A 15,832-nucleotide genomic window follows, 5' to 3' on the forward strand; every position below is an offset into this window, starting at 1 on the left:
GGTGGTGTTAGTTCAGGTTTCTGTGTAGAATGCTACATCCAGAGTAGTGCTGTCAAGGATGTCCCAGATTTTGGTGGCGTGTTTGTGGAGTGATCTGATGTTGAGGAGGATGCATTGTAGGGTATTCGGTTTGGGTGTTTTTTTGCGGGTGGGTTGTGCTGGGCCCGTGTTCCTGGCGGTGCTGTAGGTGTGCCGGCAGTGGTGACAGCTAAAGGGTCCATGGGTGTCGTCTGGTGATGCTAGCTTGCAGTTGTTGTTGTGGCCTAGGTTGAGTGTGTGGAGTGCTGCTGGGTCATAGTGTTGGCGGTGCGGAGGTCCAGGGTTCCCTGCGCTGGTCACGGTCGGGTTGGGTAAGGGCGTAGACGGGCTTACCTTTGATGCACCTTCGGCTCGCCAGTGGTGCGTCCACTACGCGGCCGCGCAGCAGCCGCCATTAAGTAGGGGTCGGGAAGGGCTGGACAGCTTGAAGGCAGGAGCGGGGAGGGGAACTGGCTTGGGCCGGTTGCACTGGTCGTGCTGGGGGGAGGGTCCGTGGGGGAAGCAGCAGCAGTGAAAACCAGGTGGGAAAAGTGTGAAAAAGTAAAATAAAAACAGTAAAGTGCAAGAAAAGTGGGGGACGGAGATAGAAGGAGAGTAATAGGGAGAGATAAAATGAGGGTGAAAAAACGAGTAAAATGGAGCAGGAGAGAAAAGGCAGAGCGAGAGAAGGAGGCAGAGGTCCAGTAGACCACCAGGGATCAACCCTTACCTTCAGGACCTACCCCCTTCTATATGCCTTCTTTGTTTTTTGGGGAAATGTGTGTTTTCTCCTGGGGGTAGCATTCTGCCCCCAGGGAGAACACACATTTCCAAGAAGAAAAGTGCTAAAAGTCAGGAGGGCTGACCCCAAGACAATTTCACAGTTAAAAAAATATATATATATATTATATATATATATATTTTTTTTTACTTCCCAGGGGCCACGAAAGGAGAAAAAACATGTTTTTTTCCATTTTTATGCACCCTACCACTCTCACCTTTACACTACACATAGCGTATTTCACTGAAAAAAGTGCTCCCACGTCTCTGTAGGTTGAAGCACGCCCCACCCAGCAGAGGGACGGTAAGACCCCTATGATGAAGCATAACACTAAGTGATTCTCAGTGTGTGAGGGGTATTTCAAAAACACATAGTGCTTTTCCATGACAATCTCATGGCTCACTAACACACTTTTTCTAACCACTAAAACTAAAACATTTTTATTAGGGTAGAATCGTATTGTTTATTTAAAATGGATATTTTTCTTTATAGTGCTCCTACGCTCATAATCCGCGCTTTAACTGAACATACTAGAAACCTTTTTCTTTGAGAAGCTTCTAAAAGTCGAGGGTTCCTTAAATAGATTGTGAAGGCCAATTTCCTTCAGAACTGTTTGTTGTATAACCAAGCCACAATGACATTCTACTGTTTTCCATGCTCGAACAATCTCTTAGTATCAGTTGTGTAAGTGGCACTGTTTCCCTCCGCCAAATTGAGTGCTACAAAAGGACTGGAGCCAGTTGAATTGTGTCTTGTATATAGGGGAGGCCCAATTCCAGATGTAAGGTGTAATTTGATGAGGAGGAGTGGAGGCCAATTTAAAAAGTTGTTTTCGGTGGATTGGAGAGTGTTTGCTGCTACCCGGCCCCCTAATCTGCTTAACCCAAAGCCCAAAAATTCTCTCTTTGCAAGGCCTTGAGCCTCAAGCTCCTCTATCGCTATGTCTATGTGTCAAAAACTCCAGTCCCAAATGCCCCACGCTCTTCTCAGTGTAGGTACATGTCAATCTCATCACTCTGCTTGTCCATTCATTTTAGTGCCTCACCTTCATTTCATCATGTGTCACATTCCTCTTTCAACATGTTAGTCACTTCACTGACTGTCATATTCTTTTTAATGTTTAAAAATCAGTTCAGTGCTTGCTATAATTTTTCAGTGAGGGCCACATTCATTTCAGTATAGTTGACATATTTTGATGAATGTCTTCTACTATTTAGCATATTGTTTGTCCATATCGTTCACTAAGAAATATATGCAATCTGTAGTGTATCGTGTTTATTTCACTAGATGGTATGTGTAATTGAGACGTTATAGATATTCTGATGTGTAATATAGTCTTTTTGCTTCTCTCTTCTATAGAAGTCATATTTTAGAGCTGCAATTTTGACCTGAATGACTTTCAATACGCAAATGAACAGCGAGTACTCCTATTTCAAGAACATGGTATGCAGCTAGCCTCCTCATTGTTTTCATTTTCTGCTTGATCTTGTTTCTCCCCATTATTTCAAATGCTCGAATATATGCTGAATTATTAGGTTTTAGCATGCTTTTCCATGAATTAATTTGTCAAAAAAGCAGTTAATTCTTGAGCTTACACTTACATCTTCCATAACTTAACTCATGTCTAAAAAAGGAAATTCCTGGAACAATGTATAATAAATAATAATGCATAGAATACAATAAAGCAAAGAGTGCAAACATGGATCACTGTATGTTGGGGTTTAAGATTTTCTTGGGAAGCACTGAAAAACAACTCATAATTTGTGGAATTATCTTTATTTCAATCTGCGGTTTACAAATACAGTGAAAAAACATGCATTCACAATTAATCACAGGATGTAGTACCGCAATCGAGGCCTATCTCTTCAATTCATGCTGTGCCCTTAGCGAGGAATGAAGCATATCTTATATGGTGGTGGCAGATTTTCAAAACCACTCTCAACCGGGGTGAGGTCAACATCTTCCAGGTCAATAGGTGATCTTAGGTTAAAATTCTTCAGGATGTTTGTGAAAAAAAGAAACAACTCTGTATGAGATAGGCTTTCTCCCGGACAACTCCGTTTGCCTGGAAAAAATAAAAATACAAATGAGTAGAGTATCTTTATTAGTTTTATGTGTTGAATTACTTTTCTGGGATGATTTTCGAATTCAAATTTCATTTGAAGTCTGCTTGCATTAACTAGAACCCTGTATCCCAAACGCTGCATCAACGTGGGATGGACCTAACAATTTAGACCAAGCAGTTACTGCAGAACATCACATGACAGTTAGTGAAACAGTAACTCCAGTCCTATTCCTTCGAAAAAATCACTTTAACAAAATTAAGTTTCAAGTGATCATGAAAAGGCATGGCTTGAGTGATATACAGGAAATAGCGGGCACATTTGAAATGCACTACACAATTAGAGGACACCAAGGGGCATATTGTCAAGGGCCTTATCTCCACTTTTTTGGCTTTAAAAGACAAAAAAGCAGAGATAATGTTTTCACCCTATTAACAAGAGGGTGATAACATGCATTAGCGCATGTTAGCATCCTTTTACCCAACGCCTCCCTTTGTATCTCTAATGAGATGCAAAGTGGGCGTCACTGGGCAGAACAACCTTGTAAATATCGCTGATGTGCACATCACAATATTTACAAGGAGGCCCAGGCATTTTTGCAGGCGTTCGTTTTTGGTGAAAACCGCGGCTTTTGCCAAAAAATGCTGACTTACCTTTACTTTATATTGGAGGTGGATTATGCTGATACGACCACAGGGTCGTATCAGCAAGGTTATCGCCATTTTCCATGGAACATTGCTGGAAAACCAGCGATGTTCCATGGAAAACAACGCTATGGCTGGAATAATTATCCCCATTGAGCTATGCATTGTTAATACAGCGCTAGCATGGCGATAATAATCAGCGATAGCTGGCGATAACAATTCTCACGCTAAGAACAGCCAGCGATAATTATGGCTGGCCGTTGATAATATGCCCCAAAATTTCTCTCTGTTGTTGCATTGCCCAAAAAGCAACCAGCAGATGAAGACAAACTCCCAGAAGGTATGAAGGGGATAACATTGGACTAATACTTAACATTTGGATTAATTTTTTTAGGCAACTGTTTAGCAAGTCACCACAGCATTTCGAGCTGAGGAGCAGTATGTATTTAAGTCGCAATGGGAACTGAGTTTAACACTTCCACAATTCCAATCTTTTTCTTGCATATTTGAAATATCGTCATGTTTTCTTTTCTACACAAATATTCTGAATGTACAGAGTAGACATAAAGGGAATAGTCAGGTTCAGGTCAGTCAATGTGATGTTACAATTTGAATGTACTCCCTCTTTGTTTTCACACAAAATCCCTGAACGAAATACTAACACCTTCACTCTGAATCGGGTTCTAATTTGGTGCTGCAACGATTCCACTATTTGCAATACCATAATGTGCGGAAATTAACGTGTGCACAAGTATTGCACGATTCCAACTTTTGCACTTCAGAATAAGGAATAAGCTGCAATGTGAGTGTGTTTTTTGCCACTTCCAAAGCACAGAAACTCGATCATGCAGGCAAAAACCCTTGGAGTGTGTACCTTTCATCTGAGTTGTAATTCTGTTTCAGTGCAAACTTATATGTGCCTGACTCGGGTGCTCATCTTCATCAATCAATATCTTTTTTTCAACAATACATGTTATAAAAGCATATTAAATAAAATACAATATAAAAGATAAAACATGAATTAAAATATCAAACATACATATACAAGTGTTCATAAAATATCAATTAAGTCTAAGCTATAAAAGAAATCACATACAAATCATAAGTCCAGCAGCAAGAGAATAAGTAAGGGTGGATATAGACATTACAATAATTAGGCAAGGTCAGAGCTCCAGTAAAGCATGCTAGTAAGACAAAAAAGGGCAGAGGTGATGCCAAGATCAGTGTTTTTCATTTAAAAACCGGCACCGATTCATACTGGATTAATCACATGGGCAAAAGGTTTAGGGGCCAGAAGTAGGTAATCCTAATTTACCGATTCTAAAATACCAAATTTTACCGATTCGGTATTTTAGAATCAGTAAATGCTATGTAGGAAACAATTCGGTAAGTATTACCGAATCGGTATGATTCGGTATTTACCGAATCGGTATTTCCCGATTCTGTAATTCCCATTCATTCCAATGGGCCTGGAGGCCCATAGGAATGAATGGGATTTACCGAACACATTCAAGTGTTGCAGGGTGTCACATTGACACCCTGTTGCACCCCTGAATCGTGTATGTGTGCACATGTGACACACATACATGCCCTAAGGGCATGTATGTCTGCCACATTTCACTTTTGGAAATGCACAAAAATGCTTTTCCAAAAGTTTTCGATATTTACCACCAACTTTTAGTTGGTGGTACATACCGAATCCTTAACTATGCAATTCACTCATTTGAGTGCTCCCTACATTGCAGATTCCGTAATTTACTGATTCGGTATTTTAAGGAATCGATAATTTACCGATTCCTTAAAATACTGATTCGGTAAATTACCGAATCTGTAAATTGGCCACCTACATCTCAAAAGCCTAATACTGGTCGATAACGGGCGAAATTCGGTAAGTTCGACCGTTACGGACCGGTATTAGGCTACCTACATCTGGCCCTAGATCTTATAGACCACATCCACCTTAAGAACTTGGCTACAGGAATTGCATAGCGGAGGGCAGGATCTGCACAGAGGATCCTCAGAGCAACACTACTTTGTCTATTGCCCAGGTTCTTGCATGTCTGTACTAGCCAAGCTTTGCGAGGGGCTGCATCTGCAGGACAAACAAATAACACATGGGGGAAGTTTCTGCGTACTATGTACAAATAGGGTATTTGTTATCTCCAGATGGGGACAAGTTAGAGGTGAAGAATTTTAAAAGCAGGGTGCCCCCTCTAAATTGAAAATAGAGTTTGCGATCCAGGGGTTTTAAGATTGCGTCCCAATAGAGCTCACGGCATGGAGGGTGTTTAAGTGTTGAAAAGCTCCCCTTCAGTGTGGTGATATCAGTTGCTCCTATGATATTTGAGCCCACCACTTCCTTTTTATCTTTCCTTAATTTTTTCTAATGGGGAACTGGGTAGTAGATAGAGTTTCCTTTCGGTTAATCAATCCCTTGTCAACCAGAACCCCTTTGATGTCATGTAGCCAGCCAATTTTGTGGAAATTATCTGCCTTGATAACATCCCGGGGACCATATGCACAATTTACCAGTTCCTGGGTACGGCAATATAAAACTGGATGGAGCCTAGCTATTTCTACCAGTGATTTCCTTCCTAGGTCATTAAGCAGTGGGAGAACAGGGGTACTTTGTAGTAGACAAAAATCCATATGGTCGCACACTGCTACTCCTACCAGCGGGTTCACCCGCTGTGCATTATGGTAAATGCAGTTTGTTCCAGCGTGTGCACTTCTGAAAAAATGTCATGTGTATCCACCGTTGTGCTGGCCATCCCTGGACGCGTGTTTTGAGGTCGTTACCTCTCATCAGCAGGGAATAGGCATGTGTATGGGGCTGCTGCGTAGGCTGCCAAAAGTGTTCTCAGGTTTTGATACCTCTCGCGGCGCGCAGGTGTGTAACCATGAGCTCGTCAGCTCGAACAGGCTCAAGGGAGCCTTAATAAACAAAAATCCATATGGTCGCACACTGCTCCTCCTACCAGCGGGTTCACCCCCTGTGCATTATGGTAAATGCAGTTCGTTCCAGCGTGTGCGCTTCTGAAAAAATGTTGTGTGTATCCACTGTTGTGCTGGCCATCCCTGGACACGTCTTTCGAGGTCGTTACCTCTCATCAGCAGGGAATAGGCGTGTGTATGGGGCTACTGCATAGGCTGCCAAAAGCGTTCTCAGGTCTTGATACCTCTCACGGTGCGCAGGTGCATAACCATGAGCTCGTCAGCTCGAACAGGCTCAAGGGAGCCTTAATAAACAAAAATCCATATGGTCGCACACTACTCCTCCTACCAGCGGGTTCAGCCTCTGTGCATTATGGTAAATGCAGTTTGTTCCAGCGTGTGCGCTTCTGAAAAAATGTTGTGTGTATCCACCGTTGTGCTGGCCATCCCTGGACACAAGTTTCAAGGTCGTTACCTCTCATCAGCAGGGAATAGGCGTGTGTATGGGGCTGCTGCGTAGGCTGCCAAAAGTGTTCTCAGGTCTTGATACCTCTCGCGGCGCGCAGGTGCGTAACCATGAGCTCGTCAGCTCGAACAGGCTCAAGGGAGCCTTCATAAACAAAAATCCATATGGTCGCGCACTGCTCCTCCTACCAGCGGGTTCACCCCCTGTGCATTATGGTAAATGCAGTTCGTTCCAGCGTGTGCGCTTCTGAAAAAATGTCGTGTGTATCCACCGTTGTGCTGGCCATCCCTGGACATGTGTTTCAAGGTTGTTTCCTCTCATCAGCAGGGAATAGGCGTGTGTATGGGGCTGCTGCGTAGGCTGCCAAAAGTGTTCTCAGGTCTTGAAACCTCTCGCGGCACGCAGGTGCATAACCATGAGCTCGTCAGCTTGAACAGGCTCAAGGGAGCCTTAATAAACAAAAATCCATATGGTCGCACACTGCTCCTCCTACCAGCGGGTTCACCCCTGGTGCATTATGGTAAATGCAGTTCGTTCCAGCGTGTGCGCTTCTGAAAAAATGTTGTGTGTATCCACCGTTGTGCTGGCCATCCATGGACACGTGTTTTGAGGTCGTTACCTCTCATCAGCAGGAAATAGGCGTGTATGTATGGGGCTTCTGCGTAGACTGCCAAAAGTGTTCTCAGGTCTTGATACCTCTCGTACCAGAATCCTGAGGGGCGATCCGGAGGAGGGGCTAGCGGTGTGCGATCCATTGCAGTTGATTCTACAAATGGGCTCCCTTGAGCCTTTAAGCTGATGAGCTTCTGGATGACGCACCTGCGTGCCGGTTAGGCATGAAGGCCTGTGACGGTTGCTTGGCGGCCTTCTTTTCCACCCCAAATACGTTCTCTACTGATGAGGGAAGATATCCCGAAAGCCGGGCCATGTCTCGGGTCTAGAGATCTTCACAACAGCAAGTACTCACTTACACCTACTAAGGTGAACCACTCATGAACTATACGTACCAGAATCCTTGGGGGCGATCCGGAGGAGGGGCTAGCGGTGTGCGATCCATTGCGGTTGATGGTACTTTGTAGTAGGCTAGTAATCGTTTGCAAGAACCTGTCCTCTGCTATATCTAACTTGGTCAGTTTCTCAAAAACCATAGTTACGACCCGTAAAGGATTGAACTCACTACCTTTGCATTGTAAATCTGCAGCACAGGGCTGACTGGCTTTGTCAGGGATGGTCTGAATTCATTGTTCAAAGTCCCTGCTAATTGGCAATGTTTTAATGCATAGTCTCAATATGGGGCCTCCATTTAATCTTTTTATCCAGAATAATTGCCTAGAAAGGTGAATGCATCTACTTGCTCTAAGGATACCCTATCCAAGTTGATTCTGCCCCTACATGACCCATGCTGATTCAAAATAATTAGTTTGATTTTTTTCTGCATTAATTATTAAACCCTGGAGATTGCAAAAGTCTTCAAAATGTGCCAGAGAGAGCTGGAAAGCACCGTTGTTTTTTTTTTTTAAATGATCAGCATATCATCGGCGAACATTAAAATTGGGATCTTTGAACCTGCTAACACCAGGGCATCAGTAGGAGTAATGGGTAAAAATGTGGAAAATCCTGTGATAAAAATGGAAAGTAGCGTTGGAGCCATTACACATCCTTGGCTCACTCCCTTTTCAACTGGAAAAGGATCTGTTACATTCCCCTGTGTTCCCCAGCATATTTGTGCAAAGTTGTTTTCATGGAGTCGAGCAATAAGGGAAAGTACATCCTTGGGCATTCCTTCCTCTTGGAGCTCCGCCCATAGCTTGTTACGACTGACTAAGTCAAAAGCTGACTTAAGGTAGAAAAAACTGCATACTTGCTGCCTATGCCGAGCACTACAGTCCACCAGTATATAAATATAAATCTAAAGGCTTGAACTATTGTACTAATTGTGCACAGAAGCCAGCCTGGTGGGGGGTTAAAATATCAATGGCGTCAATCCACTCATGTACCTTTGCCAGAGCAAGATGAGCTACCACCTTTTAGATGGAGTCGATAAGGCTTATGGACCTATAATTCCCTGGCAGAGATATGTCCCCCTTTTTGTACACTGGTATTGTGAGAAGTTGACCTGGTATATGCTGTCCACTAATTAAAGTGGGCACTGTGTACCAGTCGAAACAACCCTTATGGTGATTTAAGAGGTCAAATATCTGTGGGGACACCCTTCAGGCTTAGTCTTGAAGGAATGTTAAGCAGCTTGTTTTACAAGAGTGCAACCTCATAGTATTGGTTAAATGAAAGTAGAACCACACAGTAGTTATAACAATAAGTATTAATTAATATAACACACTCTAAGTACAACACAGTATCTTCTGCACAAAGATACTCACAAAGCACACACTACTGTAGCGCAGAAACAATAGTAAAGTGCTCTAATGCACAATGGGCTCCAGGGGGAGACCAAACCATTTACTAAAATAGTGGTATAAGAACCACGACTCGAGCCAAGACAGTGTCTAGAGGATGTAGAATCACTGGAACCCCAAGGAACCACCCAAGGTGAGTAAGTAGGGACCCCACGGAGGATGGGTGCAGTGTGGGAACACAACTGCGGGCGCTGTACAATTCTATGGGAGAGTTGCGGTTGCAGTTTTAAAGTTTAAGGACACTTCTATGTGGACTTCGAAGAAACCCTGGGGAAGTTGGAGAGTCACTCCACCCGTGGATACCATAGTACCAGAGTTACCTATGCCAGGGAAGCCAGGTGCATAGGTCTGGAGTGGCATCGGAAACTGCAGTTGATCTCTATGAAGCAATTCAAAGAAGAGCCACTGCTGGGAAGAAGAAGAGTGTCCATCGGAATCCAAAGATGCATTCTTGGTGAAGAGTACCTGAAGACAGAGAGGACAGAGTCTGGGTCACTCAGGAGTGACCAGGGGCTCAGTAAACAAATGCCCACAGATGTTGGGGGCTACAGATGCGTTGAGGGGGTTCTTGACTATGCAGTCATAGGGACCAGGAGATGTCGAGGGAGACCGGGAGTTGATACAAGCTGTCCTACAAAGGATGTCGAGTGCTGAGGGGCCGGTGTCCGGTGGGAGCACCAACAAGCCTTGGCAGCGGCAACTTACACAGAAGGTCAAGGAAGGTTACGGTTTGGAAGAGCAAGGTGCCGGAGACTCACTAAACACAGGCAAATCAGGGAAATCTTGGAGCAACCAGGGGAGCCCAAGAAAAGCAGTGTTGACCCTCAAGAGGACCCACAGGCTGGAGGCAGAGGAGTCGCAAGGGGACCTCGAGCAGTTTCACAAAGTAGCAGCCCACTGAGTACTTGGTGTGAGGAGACTGCAGTTATTTCTGGGCAATGGTGCCAAACGTTGGGGCTACTTTCAGCAGCCCAGTGCACCTGTTTTGAAAATGCCAACAAGCATCTGTACTTGCAAAAGTACATGTCCACAAGGGAACAGCTGTTGCAGCCCCCAGAAAGGATTCTGCCCTCAAACTTGGTAGGAGGGCAGCTCAGACCTTAAGGGACTTGTAAACCCACCTCCTGTGTTGCTGGAACCTTCAGAGTTCATAGGAGCTCAGGAGCAGCAGACCGGTCAATCATGATGTGGTGCCTGCGGTTACAGGGGAGTGACTACTTCACTCCAAGGAAGATACCTTCCTTTGTCCGTGATGCTACACAGAGGCTGTATGGGGCATGGGCACAGACAATAATTTGGACAGAGAGAGAGAGACAAAGTCAGTCCCAATCGAAGTCCAGCAAAGTCTTGAGTGTCCAGACGGTCAAAGGTCAGTGCTTCCTTGATCAGAATCTTGTCCACATCGAATCTAGGGTCCAGCAGCCAAGTAAGCCTGTTTTGTACCCACAGGAGAGGGTTGGACAGATTCAGGGGACCCTTCCAGGTAAGGGTCTGGACAGTGGGGAGGTTAATCCCATGTCCTTTGTCCAGTTTCGAACTAGAGCAGGAGCCAACGGCTCCCAGGACTGATTTGAACTGGCCTATGAGAGATAAACAAGGACCCCCTGGGTATCACAAATACACAGATTCCTAGGGCAGGGTAAAGACCAATGCGAATACAAAATCCTAGGACATCCACAGAATAAGTGACCATACACGCTGGACCAATAGAGAGAAGAAATTGTCAGGAGATAATGTGTGTATATAAAAAAATATATATATTTAATTAAACATAAAGTAAAAATCATATAGAGACTGGGTAAATAAGTCAAACTATATGATACAATAAGACATTAACATGTTAAAATCTTCAACACAATACATCAAATACATTCATTGAAAAGCAAAAACATCATAATAAAAGCATAAATCTTGGCTAATTAAACAATTATATACAAAAGGGAGATATATACTAAAGCAACAAATGCATCTATTACAGATTAATTCAAGTCGAGTCTATTGAATTAATCTGTAATAGATGCATTTGTTGCTTTAGTATATATCTCCCTTTTGTATATAATTGTTTAATTAGCCAAGATTTATGCTTTTATTATGATGTTTTTGCTTTTCAATGAATGTATTTGATGTATTGTGTTGAAGATTTTAACATGTTAATGTCTTATTGTATCATATAGTTTGACTTATTTACCCAGTCTCTATATGATTTTTACTTTATGTTTAATTAAATATATATATTTTTTTATATACACACATTATCTCCTGACAATTTCTTCTCTCTATTGGTCCAGCGTGTATGGTCACTTATTCTGTGGATGTCCTAGGATTTTGTATTCGCATTGAACTGGCCTATGAACAGGGACACCAAATGCGCCCCTCATGAAGACTTTCAGTCGCTGGCAAGCGCACCCACCCAGGCCTAATACACTTAATCCTGTCTGGGAGGTGGTCACACTTCCCGGTGACAGAATGCCTATTGTTCTGCCTTTCCCTGCTCGAGCTTGGCTAAGCAGGAGGGCAGAAATGTGTCTGTGGTAGGCAGCAACCCTTTCGGGCCACCTGGGACTAAAAGACTGGTACAGGGAACACCAAGGACCTGATAAAGCTCGTTTCTGAAGAGTGGAATCATACCTCCCACAATGTTTGACACCAAACATAATAGGGTTACTTCAGCCTTTTTAGAGTTGGTCATCACGCAGTCACATAATGCTACTCTATATATCATAAATGGCTGCAGTACTAACAACCCAGGAGAATGGACTCCATAGGCTGCAGGGGTTTTCTATTCATGCAGTGGCACCCTCTCACTTAGAACCAAGCACCCTGCCTTCAGGATGTCAAGGCCTGCTATACGGGTGACTTATTGGTTTTGTTTGAAGTGATCAGTATATATAGTAAACCTATATCTAAAGTAAGTGGTGCATGCATCATCTTACACAGGTCACAATGGCAGGGCTGTGGTTCCATTTTACATGCTTCAGCCCACGGGAGGCCTCTGGGGTACCTATGCCATGGTTCCATGGGTACAATACACTTGGGACTGACAAGGGTGCACCAGTATCCAATCTGGAGTGTACCTAAGTACATGACATAACAGTTTAAGGCGCAAGCAGATATACTGTGGTCCTTATTAAAAGGATCCCAGCCAGACTTGTCAAAAACATTATCACATGATGCAAATAGTGGGTGTACCCATAAGAAGCAGATCCTACCTTCCTTCAGAAATTATCTCTGCCCCCCTCCACGGATCTGGGATGGTCGCACCTTGGGCAATAGCATTAGCTAAAAACATTATGTACCTGCCCCAAATCTCTTTATCGTATAATAAGACATCAGCTGGAATACTGTTGTTGCCTGGGGCTCTCCCCCCTGTAATAGCACTGAGGGCAGCCTTTATGTCAGCAAGGTCAAAGACCTGGTGATTGAAATAAGGTACGATCAAAAGAGACTTGCTTTCCTCATCATCATTATTGCTGTACTGATTAGCAAAGTGGTTTAGTCAGGCATCTGGGGAAACGTGGTTTTGTGGGGCGAGGGGGCGTATCCACCCCTACTTCATTTTACCAGAAGTGTTGGAGATTATTTCTTGTACATGCTAATTTCAGATCTTGCCATCTATTTTCCACCTGTACATTTTTACACTATCCTGAGTGCTCTCTTGTAGGTTTTCCTGGCACTCTTTATCCTATTTGAATTTTTCAATCTAATAGCTTCCCCTAGGAGTCTGTGGGCTTGCATACAATCTTTGTTAAACCAATGGTTCTGAGGCTTACCATGATTATCTTTGCCACTATAAGGTCTTTGCAAGTAGGATCATATTTTGTCAAATAAACTGTTATAGATGGTAGTAATGGAGTCGATTTCCTCGGAATAGAGGCGGTGAACCTCCATCTCAGCTGTTGTCTTCTTAGCTTCCCTGTTAATAGAAGACAATTTGTCTGGTTTTTCCAATATCTTAGACCATTTAAGCCACCGCATATCATTAGTAGTAGCTAAATCTCTAGTAGTAGTTAAGTTAAAGGGGTATAATAGTTCATCTAATTTCTTAAATTCAAATATTGAACACAGTGGGAAATGATCATTCTCCACTCGCTCTATGACAACCATATTCTTAAGGGCATGCCATAGCTTTAGATCAACTAGGAGGTAATCAATCCGGCTTGAGTGATGACCGTTATTAGATGTAAAAGCCCCTTTTCTATCAGAGATGGTACTGCCATTTGCTGCCCTTATACCTCTTTCTAGGCAAATAACTTTTAGTTGGATAGCTACCTCTGTCCATCTTTTTATTGGGGATAATTCTAGACATGGGATGCCCCACAATGCATCTTCTCTGCTTCCAGGACATTATCCTCGCTGCCAAATGGTTCAATGGTTAAATTAAAGTCTCCAACAACTGTAAGTGATGGTACCCGGCTTTTTTTCTAGAAGCTCGTCTATGGCCATTATAATTACTGATCTCCGTCCATCTATTTTTCCTCTCACATACACGTTGTAAATATATGTTGCCATAGGAAGTGGTCATCACTCGAATGGTGAAGGTGTCCTGGCTCTCCGTCTAAAGTTCCTGTATTTTTAGGCCAATATCCTGGTGGACCCATATTGTTAAGCCCCCCAATGGATGACCCTTACTACCATGAGTTGCAGGGACATGATAATTCAAATACCCTGGATGAAAGAGCGGGTCTACTGACCATGTTTCCTGGAACACGCAAATGTTGTGCTGTTCCATGAAAGTATTCCAAATCGGAGAGTCACCCTTGGACCTTAGCCAAGATACTTTCCAGGACAAGAGGGATAACTGTCATTATGCAGGAAGCGTCTTTCTCTGGGATCCTCTGTGTGCATCTCCACTGGCACTTTGTAATGATGAAGCCAGCTGTCACCGGGCAGGGGTTTGCAGATGGTATGTGGACATTAGTCCTAGTTGTTGGTGCTAGTGTCAAAGCCTGAGTGCATGCATAAGGGGGTTAGTGTAACTGTCAATCTATTTTCCGTGAGGGAGTCACCCCAGTGTATGGTGGAAAAAAGTGGGAAGGATTCATCAGTGTGATCATTTCAGGAGGGTTATACTTAAGACGAATGTTAGACTTGGTGAGGTGATGGGTACTTGCATCGAATGCCACCAAGTTTTCAACCAGATCATGATGTGGGAGAGTGAGTGCAATCAGGTCCAGAGGAGCCCCACGAGGAGAGCATTGTTTGGCCCCTTTGATGCCATTCCTCATTACCGACCGACATCCCCTCAAATATTGAATCCATTGAGTGCACTTATTTATTAGGGATCCCTCATCTTCTTTAGTTAAATTGGGCAAGAGCTTTGGTACATTTGTTAAGTATACCAGGGTTCCAATATCAGAGGCAGTCCCTACTATACATGATATTTGGGACAATTTAGCCTACGAGGGTGGGTAGGACCTGATGAAAAAACTGGGGCCTTAGCATGATTAGCATGTTTCCAATGGGCTACATAATTTTGAAGTATCCTACTGGGATAAATGGGTAGTGGGTATGCATTATTAGTACACATTGTCGGATGATCCATACTCCCTCCTCTCGATCTGTGCCTTGAGGGACCCTCTATTGTCCTATAGGCCTGCCTCCGATGATTCACTATTGACCCTGGAGCACAAACAGGTTAGTCTCCCAACTGTTTTTTAACATATTGTACATCAGAAAGTACTCTATTTAGAGAGTCAGAAAGGCTACTAGCTATTGCCTTAGGAGCTCTAACTTCCTGAGCCAGGTCCATGATCTGAAGTATGAGAGGTGTTTGTGGGAGTTTCTAGGTGGATAGGGCTTCAGTAGATATGGCAGGGTGCTTGTCTTTGTTTATAGATAAAATGGATTTCAGTGGAGGGAGATTTTTTACCCTTTCGTAGGTCCTGACTTCTGTTGAGTAAACACCATCATTGAGTGCTTGGTTCACTAGGCTGGTGGGGCCGTCGTGAGGGCCAAAGTGATCTAAGAGAGGTGGGAACCTATTGCTGCTGGGAAAATTAGTGGAAATCTCTGTTGCACTGTTATCTCTGTTGATGGGGCTTTTGTGTGGTGCATGTAAAACTTACAATGACTGTTTTCTACTAGCTGCCTTCTTAAACATAGCTGGTATACACTTAGATTTTATGGAGCTACTTGGTACATGTTGGGGTTTGGGCTTAGGGAAATTATTGAAGCTAGTTGGGTCGAGGAGTCCCTCGCATTCAGACAATAAACTGTCTATGCGACCCAGCACCCCTGCCCTGGCAACAAGGCTGGGGCTCAAAACTTTCCTTTTGGGTCTCGCGTAGCGTTGCAGCGCAATACGTTTCACGCTCTGTGAGACCTCCTCTGATCAAGGAGAATTAAGAAGGGGACTTGAAGCCCCGCCCAGCATTTTTATTGGGTCGCGTCAGCTCTGCATCCCTGGAGGACTTTGACGCATCAGGGGCCGCTTGGCATCCCAGGCCCATTAATAAATCATGGAGAGGACAGTTCTTGTCTTTGCAAAGACTCTGAAGAGCAAAAGAGGTATG

The 15,832-nt window shown here is 43.7% G+C and overlaps 1 protein-coding gene across 1 annotated transcript in view; it reads right to left on the reverse strand.

The window, feature by feature from the left end:
• Nucleotides 1–2,556: 2,556 nt before the first annotated feature.
• The window catches only part of LOC144781952 (cytochrome P450 2A13-like), an 820,837-nt gene continuing 807,561 nt past the window's right edge, over nucleotides 2,557–15,832 (reverse strand). The window contains exon 9 of the mRNA XM_078661043.1: nucleotides 2,557–2,864. Coding sequence (XP_078517169.1) covers nucleotides 2,683–2,864 — 182 coding nt within the window. The 3' untranslated portion in view covers nucleotides 2,557–2,682. The remainder of the gene's footprint in view (nucleotides 2,865–15,832) is intronic.

This window comes from Lissotriton helveticus, chromosome 9 (assembly GCF_964261635.1).
Source record: "Lissotriton helveticus chromosome 9, aLisHel1.1, whole genome shotgun sequence".
NCBI classification, from domain to species: Eukaryota; Metazoa; Chordata; class Amphibia; order Caudata; family Salamandridae; genus Lissotriton; species Lissotriton helveticus.